The sequence below is a fragment of the Mobula hypostoma genome, chromosome 4 (assembly GCF_963921235.1).
Source record: "Mobula hypostoma chromosome 4, sMobHyp1.1, whole genome shotgun sequence".
Classification (NCBI taxonomy): domain Eukaryota; kingdom Metazoa; phylum Chordata; class Chondrichthyes; order Myliobatiformes; family Myliobatidae; genus Mobula; species Mobula hypostoma.
Window position 1 is genome coordinate 182,230,453 of NC_086100.1, and position 25,038 is coordinate 182,255,490.

General features: G+C 40.9%; 1 protein-coding gene across 4 annotated transcripts in view; it reads left to right on the forward strand.

The window, feature by feature from the left end:
* ctnna2 (catenin (cadherin-associated protein), alpha 2) overlaps positions 1 to 25,038 on the forward strand; it is a 1,317,235-nt gene that overhangs the window by 1,273,484 nt on the left and 18,713 nt on the right. For all 4 annotated transcript variants that reach the window (XM_063047106.1, XM_063047107.1, XM_063047108.1 and 1 more), the window contains one exon: positions 7,214 to 7,348. In XM_063047106.1, the coding sequence (XP_062903176.1) occupies positions 7,214 to 7,348 (135 nt within the window). The remainder of the gene's footprint in view (positions 1 to 7,213; positions 7,349 to 25,038) is intronic.

The following is a 25,038-nucleotide window of genomic DNA, read 5'->3' on the forward strand; positions in this document are numbered from 1 at the left end:
ATACTCAGAACAAGTTATCAAACAAACGGTATAAGGGGGTGAAAAGCTTGTCAGAATGAATAATGCAGCAGGTTGAAAACCATATAAATGTTGAATTAGCCTGTTGAGAGCTAAATGTAAGATAACATATCAGCTTTACAAGCCCCATGAACACTGAAGGAAAAGTCATGCCTTTTTCCAGCTTTATTCAACAAAACAGTTGTCAGTAATTTCTTTTAGTTGTGTTATGGATGAGATGAGGAAGCCTTGGTTGCTGTATTATTGGATAAGGACATGGATTTGGGTCCGGGTCCTTAAAAGATTATAAAGTTCCCATCATTAATACGCATTAAGCTGCTGGTGTTATCAGGGGAAAAGTGCTGGCTTACTAAATCCTGGCTTGCCCAAAACATAGCCAAACCATGTTTTTTTTTTGTTGTGGTTTTTCCCATCCCTTTTCTCTTTATTAATCCAGCTCCCTTTTCAAAACAATTGTAGAATTGTTATCCATCATCCTATCAAATGATATATTCTAAATACTAAATATCTATTGCTTGAATGTCAAGCTCTTTTCCAAGCATATTAAATTTGACTTATGGTTTACTGGCCTTTTAGCTACGAGAAACTGAATTCACTCCACCCTGTGTCTCAGTATCTATTATGCGTTAACTGTCATTCAGTTGGTAGTATTTCTGGCCCAGAGTCAGAAAGTTGTGAGTTGTAAATCACACTAAGATCAAATATTTGGATTAGCACATTATTGCTGAAGAGGTAGTGTCAGGCTACTGACCTATGGCATCAGTCAGTGTAGGAGATGAATATGTCTGTTCCCTTTGGTGAGCACATTAGGTCTCGTGGCATTAGTTGGGAGAAGAGCAGGGAATCCTGGCCAATATCTAACCCTCCATCAGGGCTATTCAATACAATGTGACTGTAGTTACACTGCATATTATGTTAAAAATAATTCACATATTTCCTTCAGTAAAACAGAAAAATTGGCTGTAGAGTGCTTTAGGGTGTGAGAGGACATGAGAGATGATATGATCCTAAATCAGTGATCCTAAATATCTTGGTCAAATCACCTCTTTGACTTCCTCCTCTCTAAAAAGATCTTGGCTTTGTGAATAGTCTTCTGAAAAGTAAATGTAGAGCAGAACAGTACAGGGATAAGCCCTTTGGCCCACTAAACCTCCTCTGTACCCTCTCCAAATCTTCCACATACTTTCACAAATGTGCTGACCAGAATTGCACCTAATACTCCAAATGTGACTCACCACAGTTTTATACATCTCAACGTGACTTCCTGATTTTTATACTCATTGCCCCAATCAATGAAGGCAAACATACTGTATGCCTTCCTTACCATCGCATCTATGTGTGTTGCCATTTTCAAGAAGCTTTGGATTTTAGTGTTATGTTCAAATTTACTAGTCAGCCCACCTACATTCATATACAGTATATCATGTATATATGTATAAACAACAGAGGTCCCAGCACTCATCCTTGCAGAGCATCACTGTTCAGAGACCTCCAGTCAGAAAAGTACCATTTCACCCAAACCAATTCTGAATTCACCTAGTAAATCTTCATATGTCCAATGAGCCTTAATCTTCTGGATTAGACTATCAGATGGAACCTTGCAGAAAGCTTTATCAAAGGCTATGTATGCGACTGCTGCTACCCTACCATCACCTCCTCAAAAACTCAATCAAGTCTGTAAGATTTGACCTCCTCCACATAAAACCATGCTGGTCATCCCTAACGTGTCTATGTTGTCCATCCTATCCCTTATAGTCTTCTCCATAATTTCCCTACTACTGAAAAAGGATCACTAGTTTATTGTTTCTTGTTTGTCTCTATTGTCCTTCTTATACAAAGAAGAAACATTGGCTTTCACTAGTTGTCTGGGACCTTAACTTTGGCTAAAGAGGATACAGAGATCTCTGTCAAGGGTCCAGCAATCTTCCTTCTTGCACCTCTCGACAACTTGGGATAGATCTATTAGGTCCTGAGGGCTTATCCACCTTAACCCAGGAGCTCCAACACCTCCTCCTTCTTGATATCAACATTGTTATATCATTTTATCATATCAAAATCATTAAAATAATTTAGACAATAAGTTGTGGCTTTCTTCCACCAAGTCTACTTGTTGCAACCACTGAATGTGCTTTCATGCTCTTAAGTAGTTGATAAGAACTGGCTTTCATCTCTTTGAGAAGTGTTAGTGGACATCATTTTGCAACTTGCCTCAGGGAACTAGGAACTGGAATTCACAGATTGAACTAGGACAGATTGCAGCCATGAGTCATGGATCTGGCTTTCAATTTCGACTGAATTTTGCTAATTTCCTATTGACAAAGAGGTGAAAAAGGGTTTGTTTCAGGGAGAAAAATAATTAAAATTATTTAACATTTCCCTGACTTCCATAATTTGTCAGATCAACTTAGATATTTTTTGAAGAAGTATTCAGCTGGATTTCTTGAGTGTGTGACTTTTTCATCATGAAATGAGCGATTTGAAATGCCAACAGGATTTCCTCACAGCAAGTGTTACCCTCTCCTCTCCCACACATTGACACTGCCTGAGCCCTTGATCTTTCAGAACTGCTTACGATTTTATCAAATGAAGAAAAGAAATTAATGTCTTATGTAACAATAAAATTAAAAAATGCAAGTAAAACAAGTTGGTTTTGAAAAGCATTAAACAATTGCAGAGCCATTCAATACAAACAAGTACATTTAGAGGCACATGGATGATAGAAAAATAGAGGAATATGTAGGAGGAAGGGTTAGATTGATATTAGAGTAGATTAAAAGGTTAGCATAGTATCGTAAACTAAAGGACCTGTACTGTGCTGTAATGTTCTATATTCACATATCAGGCAAAATCTTAATTGTACGATCATCAGAGTTAGCATATATTTTGAGGAGAAAGCCATTATCCAATTATAAACAGTTCCCCCCACCACCACCGCTCTTCTCCACCTGGTGAAACTGGTCCTCACTCTTAATAATTTTCATTTGGTTCCTTCCACTTCCTTCAAACCAACGGTGTAGCCATGGCCACTCACATGAGTCCCAGCTATGCCTGCCTTTTTGTCGGCAACATGGAACAGTCTCTGTTTCAAGCCTACACTGGTATCCCTCCCCAACTTTTCCTACTCTCCATCGACAACTGAAATGGTGCTGCTTCCTGCACCCATGCTGAGCCCAGCAACTTAATCTTTACTTCCAACTTTCACTTTGCCCTTTCATTTCCGACACCTCCCTCCCCCTTCTCAATCTCTCTGTCTCTGTCTCTAGAGGTAGTTTATCTAGTGATGTATTTTATAAACCCAATAATTCTCAAAACTACCTGGACTATACCTCTTCCCATCCTGTCACTTGTAAAAATGCCATTCCCTTCTCTCAATTCCTCTGTCTCCACTGCATCTGCTCTCAGGATGAGGCTTTTCATTCCAGAAATATTGAGATGTCCTTCTCCTTCAAAGAAAGGAGCCTTCCTTCCTCCACCATCAATGCAGCCCTCGCCCACATCCCTTCCATGTCTGCCATCTTCCCATCCATTCACCGTCCCACCAGGAATAGGGTTCCTCTTGTCCTCACCTACCATCCCACCATTATTCTCCATAACTTCCGCCATCTCTAACGGGATCCCAGCACCAAGCACATCCTTCGTTCCCCTTCACTTTCCGCATTCCGCAAAGATCACTCCCTATGCGACTCCCTTGTACATTTGTCCCTTCCCGCTGATCTCCCTCCTGGCACTCATCATTGCAAGCAAAACAAGTGCCACACCTGCCCCTACACCTCCTCCCTCACTACCATTCAATGCCCGAAACAACCCTTCTAGGTGAGGCGACAATTGTCCTGTGAGTCTTTTGGGGTCATATACCATGCCCGGTGCTCCCAGTGTGGCCTGCTGTGTATCGCTAAGATCCGACTTAGATTGGGAGACCACTTCGCCAAGCACCTACTGCTTCGTCCACCAGAAAAAGTGGGATCTGCCGGTGGCCACCTATTTTAATTCTATTTCCCATTCCCATTCCGACATGTCAGTACATGGCCTTCTCTTCCGCTGCGATGAGGCTACACTCAGGTTTGAGGAGCGACACCTTATATTCCATCTGGGTAGCCTCCAACCTGGCGGCATGAACAATGATTTCTCAAACTTCCGTTAATACCAAACCCCGCCCCCCCCCATCTTCAGCACTCGCTATTTCCATTTCCCTCTCTCACCTTGTCTCCTACCTGCCCTATGGTGCTCCTCCCTCTTCCCTTTCTTCCATGGCCTTTAGTCCTCTCCGGTCAGATTCCCCCCTTCTCCAGTCCTTTATCTCTTTCACCAATCAACTTCCCGGCTATTTACTTCATTCCTTCCCCCTCCCCTCTATTACCTGCTACCTTGTACTTCTTCGTCTCCCCCCCCCACCCCCCAGTCTTCTTATTCTGACTTAATCATCTTTTTTTTCTTCCTGAAGAAAGGTTTTGGCCCAAGATATCGACTGTTTACTCTTTTCCATAAATGCTACCTGACCTTATGAGCTCCTCCAGCATTTTGTGTGTATTATGTTAAACTATTATAAATTTATTTGTAAATTGGGCCATTATCTGATCAACTGAAAATTATGGTCTTTCTCTTGAGGCAATCAATCAGTTACTTATAACTTGAAATTTTCAATAGGCACAGTATACTGTTAATATTATAGTGTCTATATTATTTTATATGCTGTATGTGTTTTGCATCTTGGTCCCAGAGGAACGTTGTTTTGTTTAGCTGTATACATATGTACAGTTGAATGACAATAAACTTGAACTTGAACTTGTACTTGGCATTGCCTTGCTGAAAAATAATTCATGCCTAGATATTAAGGAGCCTTATGTGGAACCAACCCAATGTCTGTGTATCTTTAAAATGCTGTCTTTGAATTTACTCACACATTGGAGGCTCCAGCTGCCAGTCCCCAGAAATATGCCATCAGACACTTATAGGTTGTGTGGACTGGGGCTGATTAGACCCTGTGGAGAGAGAAACTAAGATGAATGAAGTACAGCGGCCAGCACAGCTTCAGTTGTGACAGATGCAACTGAGGAGTCCTTTCACAGGGGAATGTGGCAAGTTTTTTCCATGAATGTTTTTCTGTCACTCACAGGCTTGGCAGATATGCTAAACTATACTCCACCAACTCTCAATTTTAGTGCATCAACACCGAATAACATTTCCTCATCTATGGATCTCAGCCCTTTATTGACACATATCTGTGTATCTTTCTTCTCCACAGTCCAAACATTTCAGACACTATATATAAAAATGCAACCCTTTGTCCGTTCAAGAGATCTTAGTGAAAATGTCTACTCTACATGGAAATAGTTTTCCCTGCAAGACTGACCTCCATTTAGAAGCATGGGTCGTGGATCATTCTGCTTAATTACAAATTCTCAAAAGTGCATTAAAGTCAACTTACTCTTTCTTAACACCACAATTCCATTTGGCATTGTGATCACTTTTTAAGCTATTCTTCAGCTAGAGTGTGTACCATTCTTTTGTCTTTTTTTTTGCTTTCTGTGTGATTATTGGTGTTCTATTGTCTGTGTTCTTTTGGTGTCTGACCTCTTGTGCGATTGTAAAATATTTCTTGCATCATGCCAGCAGTGCAGTTAGTGGAATATCATTTTGCCATGCTTGCCCCTACACAGCCACTCCAATGTTGTTGCAATGGTAGGTGAAACTTCTGTAAAAAGCATGAGACAGCCGGCAGAAGAGAGAAATACAATGGAGGAAAGGGCTATCATTGTGGATAGATAGAAATGGTAAAGGACAGTTCAGTGAGAAAAAAACATTTAAAAATAGAAATGGAGGAAATTTTGATGGAAATTGTTGGAGATAGCATCAGGCAGAAATATACAGGAAAATCAATGAGCGGAACAGAAATGGAATGGAATGTACAGACAAGAGAGAAAGAAAGAAATAATCGATTTTACCAATATTGTGAACAAGTTGTCCCAACCTTAATTTTGGAAATTCCAGTGCCTGTATCGATTGAAGACTTTACAACTGATTATTTACTGGCAAGCATGAAATTCATTTTCAGGAGATATTATTGTCTGTTGCAATTGCCTCCACCTACAATTTTCTTTTATTTTTCAATATACTACTGAGGTAAATGTAGAATCAAAAAGATGGTAGTTGATCAATGCCATCTCTAAGAACTTTAAATTCCCTTCTCTTAAAAATAGAACATTTCTTCATTGTCAAAAAAAAGCATCGTTTGGCAGAATGAGCCCTTTTCCAGTACACTTTCATATGAAGAATGTACTGTTTACTTTGCAATAATTTAGTAAGGTTGTGATATCCTTTTGAGGTTAACACTATGTTGCTGTTATTTATTCATCCAGTTCCAACTATATAGTTTTGTGTGAAGCTTCACGTTAATCAAGAAATTATTGTTTGAAAGGAAATCTTGGAGGAATGCATCCTGCCAAATAAATGCCAGCATTAGGGGAATGACAAATTCAGTTGGAAGTTTGCAGTTTGCTTATATTATAGAATAGCATAGGACATGGATTATACTTCAATTTCTTGTCTTGTCTCCATATATCCATTCCGATACTCTGTTGTATCCAAGATATCTTCAAGGAGTGGTGCCTCAAAAAGGAGGCACCCACTATTAAAGATATTATTTGTCTTGAATGCAATTGAGCCTTTTGTATTCTCTAAAGTAGAAAGCGGTTTGAAGAGGGCAGCCCAGTACCATAGCTACTACTAGAGACACTGCCACTTAGTACAAAAGACCCAGCTATCATAGTGACCTCCTATTTGTATGAGTTTGCATGTTCTCTCTATGACTGTATGGGTTTCTGCCCACATCCCCAAAGACGTAACTGGCCATTGTAAACTTTCAGTAAGTGGGTGGTAGAATCTAGAGGGAGTTACTGAGAACGTAGGGAAATTTTAAAGAAGGATAATGTAGGATTAGGGTAAATGGGAAGATGGTGGACATAAATGTCTATGCCTCTCAGACTCCTTTGAGTAATAATGAAAAAAGAACTCTCATTACTAAATAACCAGACTTTTATCCTGATCACTCCTTATGATTCGGAATCAAAACACAGCCAAGAAAAAGGAAACCCAATAAGTCGAGAGCTGGTAATTGACATCTAAATTAATGTTTCAAATGGAAACAATCACAAAAAAAGAGTGAAACTAATGTGAAACTGTGTTTTATTTCTTGCAGTGTCCTGATTCAGCTTGTAAGCAGGATCTGTTGGCCTACTTGCAGCGTATAGCACTCTACTGCCACCAACTTAACATCTGCAGCAAAGTGAAGGCAGAAGTCCAAAACCTGGGAGGGGAGCTGATTGTGTCAGGGGTAAGTAGTTAAAGACTAATTTCCTAAAGGTAGAAAGAATCCCTCTGCCACTTTTCACATGCTTTGCAACCTTGTGTTTTTGAATATACCCTTTCTTAATGGTATTTTCTTTGTGTACACTTCATTAGCAATGATGCTTCATGTAGATCTATGACAGATAAAATACATATACTTAATGATCACTGTGACCTCATTAAAGTCTGTGAGAGGAATATTAGCTTAAGGAATCTGTGGTTCTCTTTTATTTCCTTCCACTTTGCTACCATAGGGATTTTTTTTCCCTTCCAGTGACGAATGTCCTCGAGCCGCAATAGCTTATATGTGACAAAATGTAAGCAACATTATTTAAATCTTTCTAGCAACAAAGAGGTGTTATTTATAGTCAGGTGAGATAGGCTGCCACAGAATCAGAGGGAGAGCCCTGCTGCATTCGTTGTATCACCAAAGCTTACAGCTGCCTTGTTCAAAGCCTCTGGAGGACAAAGCTGCATTTACAATAATCTGATAACGGCACTAAATTTCAATATGCTTTCCAATATTTACATCAACCTTTTGGCATCAGGATTCGAAGCCAACCCTGACATGGTATCAAGATCTCCTTTCACAGCTGGTTGTGAAAGAAAGAAATCAGCTTCCTTCTATATACTTCTTTACGCAATGTAAATTCGAAAAGGACTAACATTTTTATGGGTTTATGGGAATAAAACCATGATGTGGGACAAAACTAGAATGTCTTTCAGACATACAGTACTGTGCAAAAGTCTTAGGCACATATATATATATATATAGATAGATAGATAGATAGATAGATAGGGTGCCTAAGACTTTTGCATAGTACTGTAGTAATTTTTATGTATTGCACTGTACTGGTGCCACAAAAAAAACAAATTTCATGACAAGTGAGTGATGAAAGACCAGACGTTCTGTAATAATCAATAAACAATTGTTTGGAATCAAATGAAATTGCCGAGCGTCTGCACCTGTACCACCCTACCCTTCTGACCTTCCATGTCTGCCACCTGTCCCACACCCCTCCCACGGTGCTCCACCCTCGCCATTCCCAACATCCTTTGCTCCCACCAGATTTACAAACTCGCTCTCCACGCTGCGTTGGCAAATACAGAAGTGTGCCCTAATTGGATGTTGAAAGGTATAGTGTGCTGCATTGTAAGGATTTTCAGGGGTGAAATTTGCTTGTGCTAAATGGGTGAGACTGAATAGTACAGTGTTGTACACTCAGTGGCCACTTTATTCAGTACGTCCTGCACCTAATCCGCTTTAAAGCTTGATGTGTTGTGCATTACTAGAGGCTTTTCTGCACACCATTGTTGTAACGCTTGGTTATTTCAGTTACTGTCACCTCTCTGTGAGCATCAACCAATCTGGGCATTCTCTTCTGACTTTTCTCATTAACAAGATGTTTTTGCCTATAGAACTGCCACTGACTGCTGCCTTTTTTTTTGTTTTTCGCACCATTCTCTGTAAGCTCTAGAGATGTTGTGAGTGAAAATCCTAGGTGATCAGCAGTTTCCGAGATTCTCAAACCACGCTGTCTGGCACCAGCAATCATTCCATAATCAAAGTCACTTAGATCACATTTCTTCCATATTTTGATGTTTGGTCTGAACAGCAACTGAGCCTTTTGACCGTGCTTTTATGCATTGAGTTGCTGCTACCTGATTGGCTGATTGGATATTTATTTGCGTTAATGAACAGGTGTACAGATGTACCTAATAAAGTGGTCACTGAGTGCAATTACCTCTGTATATTTCAAATGTCAGGAAGTACAAACGGAGACCAATACACTTGCACCTATTCAAATTAGAAAATTGTGCACCGGAAAGTTCTACGAAAACAGACCTTGGGAAACCAGCTGCTTTTGTGGTGTCACTTCCGTTGCAGAGAGATATAACCAGTATCTCATATCAAGATCAAGGTCCCATAAACTATTTCACAAATAACCAAACTGTCGGTGAGAGTTCAATGGGGAGAATTGTCCTCTCTTCTTTTTAAGCACAGTATCTTCTGCTTTCACCAGAATGAGCAGTCAAGATTTCATATCACTGTCATCCAAAAATTGCTTCTTTAATAATGCAACAGTCCTTCAGTACTGACTGAAACGTAAGCTTAGGTTTTGTCTCTGGAGTCAACTGTACCAAGCAAGGTGGACTGCATTGCAAAGGAACCAATACAGAATTAGTTTCGACACTTATAGAGGAAAGGCAAGTATGGTTCACAACGTTCCCATTTGCACTAGTTGGTACTATATTTGGCAATCCGAGTCAGAGGCCAAAAGTCTGTTGCAGTTGGAAGGAAAATATGTTCCATTTGATGAGGCTGAGGTGCAAAATGAATCTTTCACTCCTCAAAGCTATGTGATAGATTGCTTGGGAGCATTCAGTGATAAGCATAAAACTCCAGCTCCAAATAAAGCCGGAAATCATTTCTTTTACCAGACCATTTGCTTTCTCAGTGTCTGTTTGAGCATACTGTGGCAGACGAGCAGAATGCAGCCAAGTACATCTGTATGCAGTTCACAGAGAACCAAAGTTCAGCTGTATACACACGTTTTCTCCTCAAAACGTAGATACAGCTGGGGCCAACATTTATCTGAGGTGAATGCCAACAGCAACTTTAAACATTGAACGCTTCTGTCTGGTTCTTCTGGCATGAGACCGGCATTGTGCACCATTTAAAGGACCATGCTGTTCATCCATAGATGAAACTTCTCTGTAGTCTAATTATTCCAGTTCATCTCCTTTGTGCTGCAAGTTGTCTCCTTGGGTCCTAACTAACCTCTGGAGGTTCTGAGGCATGGAAGATGGATGCACACTGGAGGTCAGAGTTCTGCTCTGCTACTCCACTTGTTACTTACTGTGTTTCTACAGCAACTCCAGATATACGAAACTGAGGCCTTGGTGCAGTTCAGTTTAACAGCTGCCTCTCTGTTTCATAGTGGCCTTGATTAGGAAGTAAGCAGCAATCCCATTCAATTGCATGAGGTTGTTACTGAAGATCTTTGAATAGTTAAGTTAAGTTATTATTTTTCTATGTTTCACCGATTATTTTCTATCTTAATGATAGCAAAATGCATATTAAACTTCTCTAATTTGTTATCTACAAAATAATTTTCATTATTCTGACCTGTCTGAATGTCTTTAAGCATCTATGAATATCAGAAACATTTACAATGAGAGATGCTTTTAACAGTGGTAAGTTGTTAAAGGCCAGCAGGAAGCTGGCACTAGGGCTGGGGCTTCAGGTTCTGCCACCTGAAGCTCATTTGTCACGAACTTGCTCCACCCAACAAGAGTGGAGCCTACCAGCGACTTTTAGGAGCCATTGTGGGTAAGCACAGCAAGAGGATTGTACAGGCACCATATGCAGGCAGTGGGTCAGATCAAGCCTGTTACATTTAATGGCATGATTATTACTTTTCATAATTAGTTCTACAATTTATAACACTGAATTCTTTTGATTGAAGAGAAACATTGGCACATTTTCCCTGTATGCTTTTCAAACAAATGTCCATTGGCCTGTAGTTACTATTTTGGAAGACTGCATCTACTTAAATGACCATTACTCCATTATATCAAAGACTTTGAATTTACTGGTGTGCAAATCCCTATGTTGATGATTTTCATGAAGAAAGTGGCAAAGTAAATCACAAACAAGAGAAAGTCTGCAGATACGAGAAAATCTGCAGATGCTGGAAATTCAAGCAACACACACAAAATGCTGGTAGAACACAGCAGGCCAGGCAGCATCTATAGGAAGAGGTACAGTCGACGTTTCGGGCCGAAACCCTTCATCAGGACTAACTGAAAGAAGAGATAGTAAGAGATTTGAAAGAGGGAGGGGGAGGGGGAGATCCAAAATGATAGGAGAAGACAGGAGGGGGAGGGATGAAGCTAAGAGCTGAGAAGTTGATTGGCTAAAGGGAAACAAAGCTGGAGACATGGGAGAAAGAAAGGGGGAGGGGAGCAGCAGAGGAAGATGGAGAGCAAGCAAGGAGTGATTGTGAGAGGGAAAGAGAGAGAGAAAAAAGGGGGGAATAATAAATGAATAAATAAATAAAATAGGGGATGGGGTAAGAAGGGGAGGAGGAGCATTAGTGGAAGTTAGAGAAATCAATGTTCATTCCTTCAGGTTGGAGGCTACCCAGACGGAATATAAGGTGTTGTTCCTCCAGCCTGAGTGTAGCTTCATCTTGACAGTAGAGGAGGCCGTGGATAGACATGTCAGAATGGGAATGGGACGTGGAATTAAAATGTGTGGCCATTGGGAGATCCTGCTTCCTCTGGCGGACAGAGCGTAGGTGTTCAGCGAAACGGTCTCCCAGTCTGCATCAGGCCTCACCAATATACAGAAGGCCGCATCGGGAGCACAGTATATCACCCCAGCTGACTCACAGGTGAAGTGTCACCTCACCTGGAAGGACTATCTGGGGCCCTGAATAGTGCTGAGGGAGGAAGTGTAAGGGCAGGTGTAGCACTTGTTCCGCTTGCAAGGATAAGTGCCAGGAGGAAGATCTGCTGGAAGGGATGGCGGGGGTGGGGGGGAGCGAATGGACAAGGGAGTCACGTAGGGAGCGATGTCTGCAGTTGCTGGAAATCCAAAGCAACACGCACAAAATGCTAGAGGAACTCAGCAGGCCAAGCAGTATCTAAGGAAAAGAATACAGTCGACATCTCAGGCCGAGACCTTTCAGTTGACATTTCCGGAGCTTCATACATGATGATGGTGGCAGGGAGTTCAGTAGTCTCATGGCCCAGGGAAGGAAGCTATTTCTCATCCTAATATTCCTTGTCCTAATGCTTGTCCTGGTGAAAGGTCTTGGCCTGAAACTTTGACTGTTTACTCTTTTCCATAGATGCTGCCTGACCTACTGAGTTCCTCCAGCTTTTGTGTGTATGGCAAAGTAAATTCCTTTTTGAACTGGGAGGCTTTTTGCTAAACTGTTCAACAGAAGAAATTTCAGCCCAATATTTTACAGTTTTGTGCACTGGTTATTGATTACTGCATCAAAAATGATGTAATGAGAAGAATAGCAGCATTGAATGTTCCTTATTCACATCATAGAAAAGAATAGTTGTGTGTTACGTTAGAATCCTTGGCTTACTATAGTTACATGGTAATTTTCTATCTCATAGCCTCTTCTAGTGACGGCAATCTCATTTATTCCTTAGGATATTTATAGACCTCTCACTTCTCTTGATTGGATCTGATTGACTGTGATTTGCTTGTACATGGCCAGTTTCATTTTAACACTTTTTTATTCACTGTGACAGACCAGGTTTACTCGTCCACACTCCAATTCCCCTCCTACTCCAACTCCCAGTCTGATGTGAATGCTGAAAAATGATTGATTTATTTTAATGCTCCCTGCTCAATTTTGACATCTTGTGAATGATACAGTGGCAGCTTATATTTTAAAGTAAAATCCACTCTACATTAAAAAAATGTTAACAGAAGAACATAACCCTAGTAATTTTTTCCTGGAGTTACAGAAGAGGGAAACTGCTTGTCTTCCATACAACTTTGCCCAGGCCTGCGCCCTGGAGAGTGAAGATTTTCCAGGCGCAGATCCATGGTCTCGCAAGACTAACGGTGTATGATTTGTCATTTCTAGGCTACCAATAACTGTGTATGGGCAGAATTTACACAGCATTCACTTAAACTGAGGTTCTTTTTAAGTGGAACATCAAGCTGAACCCCAAATCATATCAATCCTAGACGTGTATTGTTGATGAAAGGTGGCCTTCTCACTGCTGAGTCACGTGGCTGCCAGCAGGGTTAGCTAACGAGCCAAGTTGGTGTTCGAGCTCCTGTGAGAGGGTTGCTCTTGCATTATATATGCACCTATTATTTGTTAATTTATTTGTGGTAATATTACTTTATGTGTTGTGTGTGAATTACATGTACTGTGTTGTGCACTTTGGATCAGAGGAATGTTGTTTCATTTGGTGGTATATATACACGGTTAAGTGCCAATAAAATTGAACTTGGAACATAATTTGTTCTAATATTCTAACTTCTCCTTCTCTCTTTGCCACTTCCTAAAACCTTCTTATTCTCAGGCTTACTATTTTAACATTATGATTTTCCGGTTTTAATCCAATCCTATCCTTGTCAATTTAAGTCACCAACCGACCATACTGTGAAACCTTTTTATCCCCGATCTGCACCAGTGGCACCCTGCGTAGTATCTAACTTCACAACATGAATTACTTTTAGAGGGTAAGTGTTCACTGATGTTCCCATGCTGCAAGTCTCCCCTCTCCACGACACCAATGTTGTCCAAGGGAAGGGTATTAGGACCCATACAGCTTGGCACCAGTATTGTCGCAGAGCACTGTGCTATTAGGTGCCTTGCTCAAGGACACAACATGTTGCCTCGGCTGGAGCTCGAACTCACAACTTTCAGTTCGCTAGTCCAGTGCCTTAACCACTTGGCCACGTGCCCACACCAGCACAAAGTAATAAAGAAACTATATTTACCTATTTTCAACTTTATCAAACAGTAAACATAGAAAGAAGAAAAAAGATATAAGGGCTCATTACAGTTAAACAAGTCTAAATATGCAGATAAACACTGGAACTCATTCCTGTATTAGCTGGGTGTACCACTTTAGTCATGGCGCTGAACTCATGAGCAACCACAGGTAGAACTTCCCTGCTTGGAATCCAGCACCTTGCAAAGCACCCCTTGCAATCACCCCCCCCCCTTTGGATGGGATCCTTCAGGCATTTTCCCTGATTCTTTTCCGTCTGCACTTCCTGCCAAAAGACCCCAAACCAGACTACGGCCCTTCAGAAAACTCTTCCCCCCAGCTCTCTAGAACCTTCCCTCACATTCCACAATTTTGATTGGCTGACGCAACTTTCCTAAGTTGGGCAACATGGCTCCTTATCTTTTGCCAAAGCCAAAACACTTTCCAGCAGGGCACACTGCTTTGACAGAAAACTGCTAAGTTTTTTTAAAATAGATGCTGCCTGGCCTGCTGAGTTCCTCCAGCATTTTGTGTGTGTTGCAGGTATTTTATTTTAGTAGTTTTCTGTCAAAACAGTGTTTTAGCAGCACTTTGTGTTTCATTTGTGAAAATCATCATCTGCAGATTTTCTCTTGTTTGTGAAAATAACACACCTCACAACATAGCAGTAGAAATCTTAACAAGTTAAAAAGTAAGCAGCATAATGCTACTGGAGCTTCATACATGATGATGGTGGCAGGGAGTTCTGTAGTCTCATGGCCTGTGGGAAGAAGCTGTTTTCCCATCCCAACGATCCTTGCCCTAATGCTACGATATGGCCATGAGGTACAACTGTAAGAAGTTTGCACCAATGAAGGAGTTCCAGAAATAAATGGGAATTCATGGAGTGAATGGCAGGAGAAATGATTGAAAGGAATTAAGAAATGGCTGAGGCATTACACAAGTAATTTGATCATACCTTCATTCAATGTGCAGGTGAAGTGGAGGGTAAACAAAGTTATAAAGTGATGATGAGCGACTTCAAATAATTGAAATACTAAATAGAAAATGCAGAAGAAAGCAATGGGATTAAAACCCATTCTGTGGGTTTGATAGTCTGCAGTGCAGATAGAAGGTTGCTAAGGTAGCAGGTATATCAGCAAGAAATCCCAGAGTTTCCAGAGATTAGAGCCACAGAGAGCCATAGAGTCATACAGCATGCAAGATGTTGAAACATCCAGAAGACTGAGGGGAAGGATATGTCAACTTTTTTTTTATGAAAGGAAGAAGAGAAAAATATTTTAAAATTATTATATTGCTGGAAATCCATCATTCTTTTTCTCCTTCAGCAATCCCTCGAGATTGTTGGATCCTTTTGCTTTTATAATCCAAAACTTCTTTGCAAGTCAAGAATGAGGCGTAAAACTTATTGGTAGCTATTAAGTGTTACAAGGACGAAGAATGAACAAAGGGAAAAGCTGTGATGGTTGTGTCGTTCTCAGACTAGAGATAACAAGACTTCCAGAGATAACAATAACCTACAAAATAGCCAGATTCAAGTAGTGTGACATCTGCTAAAGCAAACTCAAAAGATTCTGGAAAAACATAGAAGCAACTGTACCACAATTGCTGGAAAATTCACTGAACAATTACATGTATATAAGTGATTATATAGGTTGGTTAGGTTACAGGTATCTAAGGATCATGGTGAATGCTTGTATTTGCACTGGAGACTGGCATTTTCCAGGCTTTGGTGTTAGGCCTTTTCTTTTAATTTATACTAACAACTGAGATTTGGGCATACCAGCACAATTGCAGCAGAAGTGTTGACTGTTTATTCCCCTTCATAGATGCTGCCTGACTTGCTGAGTTCCTTGTGCACGTTCCTCAAGAGTTCCAGCAGCTACATAATCTATTGTGATCATGGTAGAATAGACTAATGCCTGGCAAATAAGGTGATGCATTTTGGTTGAAAAAAAGGGCATGGGAAATTCACTGAACAACTACATGTATAGTAGTAATTATATAGAAATACAAGGAAGCTTGGGAAAGTTAAACTACAAAGAAACTACAAGAAAAATAAAGATTCTACACCCTAATCCAACAAGATCAAGGATGACTTTCTCCAGCATTGGTTTCCTAGGTTTTCAGATGAATGATGATGATAATGCGGATTCTCTTCTGCACAAGGGTCAGATGATACCTGACGGAGTGGAGGGTTGGCTGCTTTGCGAGTTGGCTCCTTCCATAGTATATGCAGGACTTTTGTGTGCTGCTTAATACACGGAGTCAAGGTTCAAAACGCGATCCCAAATGTGCCTTCTCCACTTTGAGTGATCAGACTTGTTGCATCTATTCAAGGAGGGTTTGAGCACCTGTTAAAAATGTACTGTGACGGCGTTCGGAGTAGGGTATTTGTTTTATAAGTCTATCGTCAGGCATGAAATAATGTGACTAGGCCATCTGAGTGTAACTAGGGTCTCAGTAATGGGAGTGTCAGCCTAGGAGAAGACATCGGTGGCAAACTGCTAACAGTACAGTGCAATGCCTAAAAATTATGACAAGAAACAACAGCAATAAATAAATTAATATTGCATAGGCGAAATAGTGAGGTGGTGTTCATGGGTTAAGTGACCATTAAGGTATATGATGGTGGTGGGGAAGAAGCTGTTCCTAAAACATTGAGTGTGCTTCTTCAGGCTCCTGTACCTCCTCCCTGATGATAGTAATGAGAAGAATACAAATCCTGGATGGTAAGGGTTCTTCATGATGGTTGCTGCCTTCTTGAAACATTGCCTTCTAAAGATGTCTTTGAGGGTGGGGAGGCTAGTGCGCATGATAGACCTGACTGAGTCTACAAGTCTCCCCATTTTTTTTTGGATTATTTGGCATGAACAACATTGGTAGTACCTTACCAGTGCCTTGAAGTGTCTGCTGTAACGTGAAGCCACTGTTTAACATCAACAACGCAGTCAGAACAAGATGCATGTGTTTAGCTGCTTTCCATGTTTTTTGTTGATTCATTATAACCCTGGCATGATATGCAGCTAGAATTTGTAGCCATACATTCACTGCAAATTCGTGCTGAGGATGTAAATATCCATCATGTATATGGCAATATACGTATAGAGTCTGATTCAAGCACAAACACCTACCGTCGGGCTGACAAAGTTGGTCTCCATCGAGGTAGTTTGAGGTATTGCAATCGTTGTTGAGTATAATGACAAACAACCTTGATTAACTACAGAAAATACTGACCAAAATGTGTACAACAAAGCAGGCGAAGAGGGTTTGACAGGCTCCCAGATGATTATTGTAATCAAAGGGCAACAACATTCTTTTAAGCTGTCTTACTTACTTACGGCCCATTTGGGGCAGCGATAAAGGTACTCCATCTCTGGCAGTGTTCAGGGCTTCCTTCATCATGCCAGTAGCTTCCTTTTGGTTTTTATGTAAGTCCCGGTTGTAGTCTCAGGCATACCATCACACACAGATGTCGAGGGATTTTTCGTTGCTATTTCCATAACACCAGTCAGTTAGCCCTGGGGTGAGTTCCCGAACCTGAAGGACGGGTAGACCACAGTTAGTCTAGCCTTTACCCTTTGACCTGTTTGGCATGGGTGACCCTACTAAGAGCCAAAGCATAAAGCCCTGACTCCAGCCAGCATAGCTCTCTGAGGCATGCAAGTCTCTAAAGCATGACAAGATTGTGGTCCATTTGGAGGAAGGTGTCTTAAGGCTATGTATATTTGGTACAACCAGTGAAGTAACTTCAGGTACATTTTCACCGGAAAGGGAACTGCCATTGATATAAAAATAAGGATATTGACAAGCTGTGTAAGGAAGCACAAACAAGAGAAAATCTGCAGATGCAAGAAATCCAAGCAATACCCACAGAATGCTGGAGGAACTTAGCAGCCAGACAACATTTATAGAAAAAAGTAGAGTTGACATTTCAGGCTGGGACCCTTCGGCAGTCCTCTCAATGTTGACTGTACTTTTTCCCATAGATGCTGCCTAGCCTGCTGAGTTCCTCTATCATTTTGTGAATGTTTCACTAGACTTGCAGCATCTGCAAAATCTCTTGTGTTCAATGTAGGGTTGACCAATGCCAGGTAGAAGTGGAGAACTATGAGGTGATGCATTTTAGTTGGAAAAAAAGGGCATGGGGAGCCTGCAGCACAGCCAATATGATCAACCAACTTGAATGTCAACTCTTTCCCTCAGCTGAGCACTTTTGTAGTTCTGTGTAGCTCACTCTGAAAGTCATGGGTTCAAGGTGCAGAGATTCGAGGCAATGCTGCAAAGCCTAGGGAGTGCTGGTTTGTCTGCAGTACCTTGTGATGAACCTTCAGACCAATATTCTAAATATTCTTTTATATGAACACAAATGATCAAATTGCAAGGTTTCCAAGTTTACTGATACAAAAATAGCTGGAAGGGCAGGTTGTAATGAGGCATTATGTTTCTGTAATGGTGTATATAAATATATACGAGGGGTGATGTGATTGATAAGTTTGTGGCCTAAGGTAAAAGGAGTCAATTTTAGAAAACCTAGAACATTTATTTTTCAACATAGTCCCCTCCTATATTTACGCACTTAGTCCAGCGGTCGTGGAGCATACGGATCTTGGACCTCCAGAAAGTGTCCACAGCAGAGGTGATTGATAAGTTTGTGGCCTAAGGTAGAAGGAGATGAGATATTAACTTCAAACTTTCTGCATAATCACTCAAAGCGTTGAACTGCATGTGCATGTATATATATACACACTGTATATACTTATACGTAGATTGAATTACTGGCGAAAATGCTGACAAATGTTTAATCTTGGGATGTCTGGCGTCATACACTTTGTTAAGAGCGATCAGTGAGTGGATTATTATTTACAAAGAGAGAAATTTCAAGTGAGTGAAGTTCACAGGGACCTACAGTCCTGTGCAAAAGTCTTAGGCACATATATGTATAGCTAAGGTGCCTAAGACTTTAGCACAGTACTGTAGTAATTTCATGTATTGCACTATTCTGCTGTCACAAAAGAGAAACAAATTTCATGACAAATGTGAGTGATGATGAACCTGATTCTGACATGGGTCTCTATTGTGGTCTGAGATTTGGAAGGGGTCAGGGAGAGGGACTCGTGGTTGGGAAAAAAGGAAGGTAGAGTGGAAAGAGTGGGAAGCACCACAGAGTCATTCTGTAATCATCAATAAACCAATTGTTTGGAATTAAATGGCCTTGCCTGGTAACTCAGGGCTGGGTGTGTCTGCACACACACCACCACCCTGTCCTTGCCACTCCTCTGCCACCTGTCCCACACCCCTCCTGCAGCACTCCACCCTTGCCATTCCCAACATCCTTTGCTCCCACTAACTCTTTCTCTGCTCCAAGTTGACAAATACAGTATTGTGCAAAAGCCTTAGGCACCCTGGCTATATATATGACTTTTGCACAGTACTGTATTTAAGGTGGAGATAGATGTATAGTTGAAAAGTTTGATTGGCATACTGAATGTCCTCGCAGGCTTGCACACCGACTGGCTGGTATCTGGAGCACACTGTCAGAAGGAGTCATGACACCAATTATAATCGCTACGTTTAAAAAGCTTTAGATGGACAATTGCGGCAACAAGATATAGGAGGATACGGACCTAATGCAGGGCAAGAGGAAGGTGCTTAGATGAGCAGAATGATCAGCATGAATGTGGTATGCTGAAGTGCCCATTTCTGTGAGGTATACTGTAATTCTATGACTCTATAAGTCTGTGATCCTTAGCCCTATATAGAAGAGGATGAGTTTTTTTTTCTCCCCCATGTCTTGGTCCATATTTATCCTTCAACAATTGTCGTGTTTCTGTTTAAACATTATAGCAGATTTGCTTTCTGCGTTGCAACAGTGACTACACTTCAAAGGTGTTAATTGGCAGCAAACCACGGTGGGATGTCCTGAAGCGCTAAAAAGTGCTGTCTGTTTTCATGTTTGATTTCTTCGCAATTTAATTTGTGGAAGAATCCACATGCAGGTTGACATTAACATTTCTGGTCATTGCAGTAAGGCTTTGGAGAGGGTGCAGAAGAGCTTCACCAGGATGTTGTTTGGATTGGAGTGCATTAGTTATAAGGAGATGTTGTACAAATTTAGATTGTTTTCTCTGGAACATTGGAAGGGGAGGGGCAACCCACAGGGCTATGATAAACATAATTAGGGTAGATATTCAAAGTCTTTTTCCCAGGGTGCAAATGTCAAAGTGCCAGAGAGCATATGCTGAAGATAAGAGAGGAAAGTTTAAAGGCGATGGATAAGGAAAGATTTTTACACAGAGTGGAAAATGCTGCTAGGCAAGATGGTAGAAGTAGGTACAGTAGCAATGGTTAAGAGATATTTAAATAGGTACATGAGCAGGAAGGGAATAAATCATGAGCAGGCAGAACAAGTCTGAAAGCACGTATCACCATGCTCAAGGACAGCTTCTATCCAACTGCTATCAGACTCTTAATTACATCTTTTGTACAATAACAAACAAGAAAATCTGCAGATACTGGAAATCCAAGCAACACACGCAAGATGCTGGAGGAACTCAGCAGGCCAGGCAGCATCTATGGAAAAGAGTACAGTTGACATTTGCTGAAAGATCTCGGCTTGAAATGTGGACTGTACTCTCTTCCATAGATGCTGCCTGGCCTGCTGAGTTCCTCCAGCATTCTGTGTGTGTTGTTTTGTCCAATAAGGTGGATCTGTTTAAGTCTGATTGGTGAGACAAGGTTCATGCACTGTAATGTTTCATGTTCTAAATGTATCTGAAGTGAATTTATTATTCACTAAACCCGTTATTTTTAAATTTCATTTTGTTCATATTTTACTTGCAACTATTTCTAAATGAAACAAGCAGTGAAAACTTTCCTCCTTAATTCCTTCTGATGAATTTTCACAAGGTCCTATTATATCACACGTGGTCAAATGTCAGCAAGGGCAGGTTTTATTGGTATTGGTTTATTATTGTCATATGTCTCACGATAAAGTGAAAAATTTGTCTAGTATACTTTTCATACAGGTCAAATCATTACACAGTGTATAGAACTCGACTAAGGTAAAACAATGGAATGAGCTGCCAGCACAAGTGGTGCATGCGAGTTTGACTTCAACATTTAAGATAAGTTTGGATAGGTACATTAATAGTAGGAATATGGTAAGATATGGTCCTGGTGCAGGTTGATGGGAGTAGGCAGTTGAAAGAGCTTGACATGGACTAGATGGACCAAAGGTCCTGTTTCTATGCTGTACTTTTTTATGACTCCATGACTGTAATAACAATGTAGAATGAAGTGTAAAAACTGCTGAAAGAGTGAGGTGCAGGTAAATGATAACTTGCAACATCATAATGAGGTACAGTAGATCGTGAGGTCAAGAATCCATCTTATTTTACAAAACACACAAAATGCTGGAGGAATTCAGCAGGCCAGGCAGCAGCTATGGAAAAAAGTGTAATCGATGTTTCGGCCCGAAATGTCGACTGTACTTTTTTTCCATTGATGCTGCTTGGCCTGCTGAGTTCCTCCAGCATTTTGTGTGTGTTGCTCGGATTTCCAGCATCTGCAGATTTTCTCTTGTTTGTTATTTTACAAAAGATCTTTTTTAGAGTCTGATAGCAGAGGAATAGAAGCTGTCCTTGAGCCTGGTGGTATGTGCTTTCAGGCTTTGTATCTTCTGCCCAATGAGTGAGGGGAGAAGAAAGAATACATCTTGAGGTGTGTAGGGTGTTTGATTATGCTGGCTGCTTTACTGAGGCAACAAGAAATACAGACCAAGTGAATAGAGGGGAGATTGTTTCATGTAATGTGTCCACAATTCTCTGCCGTTTATTGCGGTCACATGCAGGGCAGTTGCCATACCAAGCCATTATGCATCTAGACAGAACGCTTTCTATGGTGCATTGATAAAAATTGGTATGAGTTCGACGGGTCATGCCAAATTTCTTTTGCGTCCTGATAAAGTAGACACTAGTGAGTTTTCTTGACTGTGATATTAACATGATTGGACCAGGACAGATTGTTGGTGATGCTCATTCCTAGGAACTTGAAGCACTCAACCCTCTCAACCTTAATATTGTCGATGTAGCCAGTAACATGTGCGCCATTCCCCTTTCTGAAGTCAATGACTAGCTCTTTTATTTTGTTGGGCTTGGGGATGCATTGTCATTACACCACATCACTATAACCCCTCCCACCACCTTTTTATTCTGTCGTCTTCCCACTTCCTTTCCTGTCCTGAACAAGGGTCTCAGCCTGAAATGTCGATTGTTTATTCACTTCCATGGAAGCTACCTGACCTGCTGAGTTCCTCCAGCATTTTGTGTACATCACTATGTTCTCTGTCTCCTTCCTGTACTCCGACTCATCATTATTTGAAATTCAGCCCACTATAGTGGTATCATCTGCAAACTTGTAAATGGAGCTAGAGCAGAATCTAGCCACACATTCATGAGTGCTCAGGGAGTAGAGCAGGGGCTTGGGAACACAACCTTGTGGTGCAGCAGTGTTTAGAATAATCATGGCAGAGGTGCCAATCCTTGCTGATTGCAAAGTTGAGGATCCAGTTGCAGAGGGAGGCATTGACTCTTGAGTTCCAGAGTTTGGTGATGAGTTTGCTTGGAATAATGGCAGAAGGCAGAACTGTGGTCAATAAGCAAAGGCGCTCTTCCACACCTTTGCAATTCAACTCATGCTTGAAAAAATTCTAAATTCAAAACATGTTTGGACCAGGACTGTAGGGAAGCCAGGTCCTGTACCTTAGTAAGAATCTCGTTAGTCAGTAACTGCCATACGATAACAATGCTGACAGTAGCATCCTTCACTTAGTTCAGCTGAGAGGACAGTTATAATCCAGACTGGGTTTGTCCTGCTACTTATGGGCAGGAAATGACCTGAATGATTTTCCACATCTTTGGGGAGATATACATTGTAGCTGTACTTGAGCAATATGGGTAGAGACACATATATCTGGAGCACAAGTCTTTAATACTGTTGTTAGGATCTTGCTGGGACCATTACCATTGGCTACATTGGTGCTGTCAACCATTTTTGATAGTAGTTCGAAATGAGTTAGCCGAAGCTCGACGCTGGAGTCCTTAAGAAGATTCCAAAGTGGATAATTCTCTCTATGAATCTGGCTGGATATAGCTGAATTTCATTCAAAGTTAACTTCTCCACAAGCATGCTGGATGGGTCTGCCCTCATTGAGGTCATATTTATATTTATAGAGTCTCCCCACCTATTCAGTTGTCTGCCACCATTCAAGATTGAATGTCGCAGGACCTCAGAGCAATGACACAATCAATTGGCTTTGGATTGCTCAGGAAGTTACATTCCTGTTGGTGTTACAAGGTGACTGATTTTAGCCTATTCCCCAGGCTTCCTGGTCCCTTGACCCCCCACTCTCTACTTGACAGCATAGCAAAGAATCAGCACATTATTGTGCAGTGGGTAACATCATTCAGTGGGGTGAAATCAGCACAAGAGGTTCTTCACTGATTTCTAAAAGGGGAGAAAATATTAAAAATCAAAGCAATAGAGAGACATAGAGTTCTTGTGCAAGATTCCCTAAAGGTTAACTTGTAGTTTCAGTCAGTGGTAAGGAATTCAAATGCAATGTTAGCATTCATTTCAAGGGAGCTAGAATACAAAAGTAAGGATGTAATGACGGGGCTTTATAAAACATTTGTCAGACTGCACTTGGAGTATTGTGAGCAGTTTTGGGCCCCTATACTAAGAAAACAATCTGGCATTGGAGAAAGTTCAGAGGAAGTTCTCAAGAATGATCCCGGGTAAGAAAGGTTTAACATTTTGGGAGCGTTTGATAGTGCTAACCTTGTACTTGCTGGAGTTTAGAAGAAGGAAGGGGGAATCTCATTGAAACCTATCAAATATTGAAAGATCTGGATAAAGTGAATGAGAAGAGGCTGTTTCCTATAGTGGGGGAGTCTAGAACCAGAGGACACAGCCTCAGAATTGAGGGGTGTCCATTCAGAACAGAGATAAGGGAAAATTTCTTTAGTCAGTGGGTGGTAAATTTGTAGAACTCATTGCCAAAGAGAGTTGTGCAGGTCAAGTTATTGGGTATATTTAAGGTGGAGGTTGATAGGTTCTTGATTAATCAAGGAGTCAAAGGTTATGAGGAGAAGGCAGGAGAATGGGTTTGAGAAAGGTAATCAATCAGCCATGATGCAATGGCGCAGCAGACTCGATGGGCTGATTGGTGTAATTCTGCTCCTATGTTTTATGGTCTTAAGATCTTATGACTGGTCTCTTTCCATGGTGTTCCAATGTCTCCATGTTTTTTAGAGAACAAGGGAAAGAGAGAGCTTAACATAATAAGTGTTAGTTAAACCCTACGGGGTCTGCTTAAATCTGCTGAGTGAGAATTCAGAAAACCCACCCTTCCCCTGCCCCACCCATCCACCCACCCACCCACCCTTTTCTAACATCTATTTCATCACTTTCAACTATTCAGACAGACATGACTTTAAAATCCTTTTTCATGTTTTGCCTAACACAGCTCCTCCTGAGAGCCTATTAAACTATCAATATGTCACATCTTTCTTGTAAAAGGGCAGGAGAGACTCACACAAAGCTCTTTACATCCTCAGGGGGAACAACAGCACGGTTGCTCTTTCTGTCGTTCTCTAACAACTTCTGACATACCTTCATACAGATGTATAACGTATAAATCAACGACACTAAAGACTGTGATCAAGGCTTTTCCAGCTGACATTTGTCATATTGATGGGTTAACGCACATTAGTTCTTTCAGCAAGGTCAGGCGACTCATAAAGAACTTTTAGTTTGACATGATAAAAGTGTATAAGCAAAACTATCAATTATAAAACATGATCAGAGTGATTCCACTTCGACTATTTTGGATACCCAATACATGTTTCATTAAGTATCTCTCTTTTAGGAAATTCACTGAAAAGAATAGGAACTCAGTGGATCAGCTTTTCTCAATGGCTAATTCCCTGCAGCTCCTTTCAAATTGTATGTCACTGGCTCCATTTCAGCAAAAGTCTGCTCCTTTAATTGTAAGAGCTTCCGAATTCACTTGCTCAGTGTTCCTTAAATGTGCTCATGTGAATTTGTACAGTCTAAGCATGTTTGTGAACTTGTAGATCGCACGTGTGAAATTGTAGAGTACACTGTATGTATGAGTGAGAGTGTGTGTGTGTG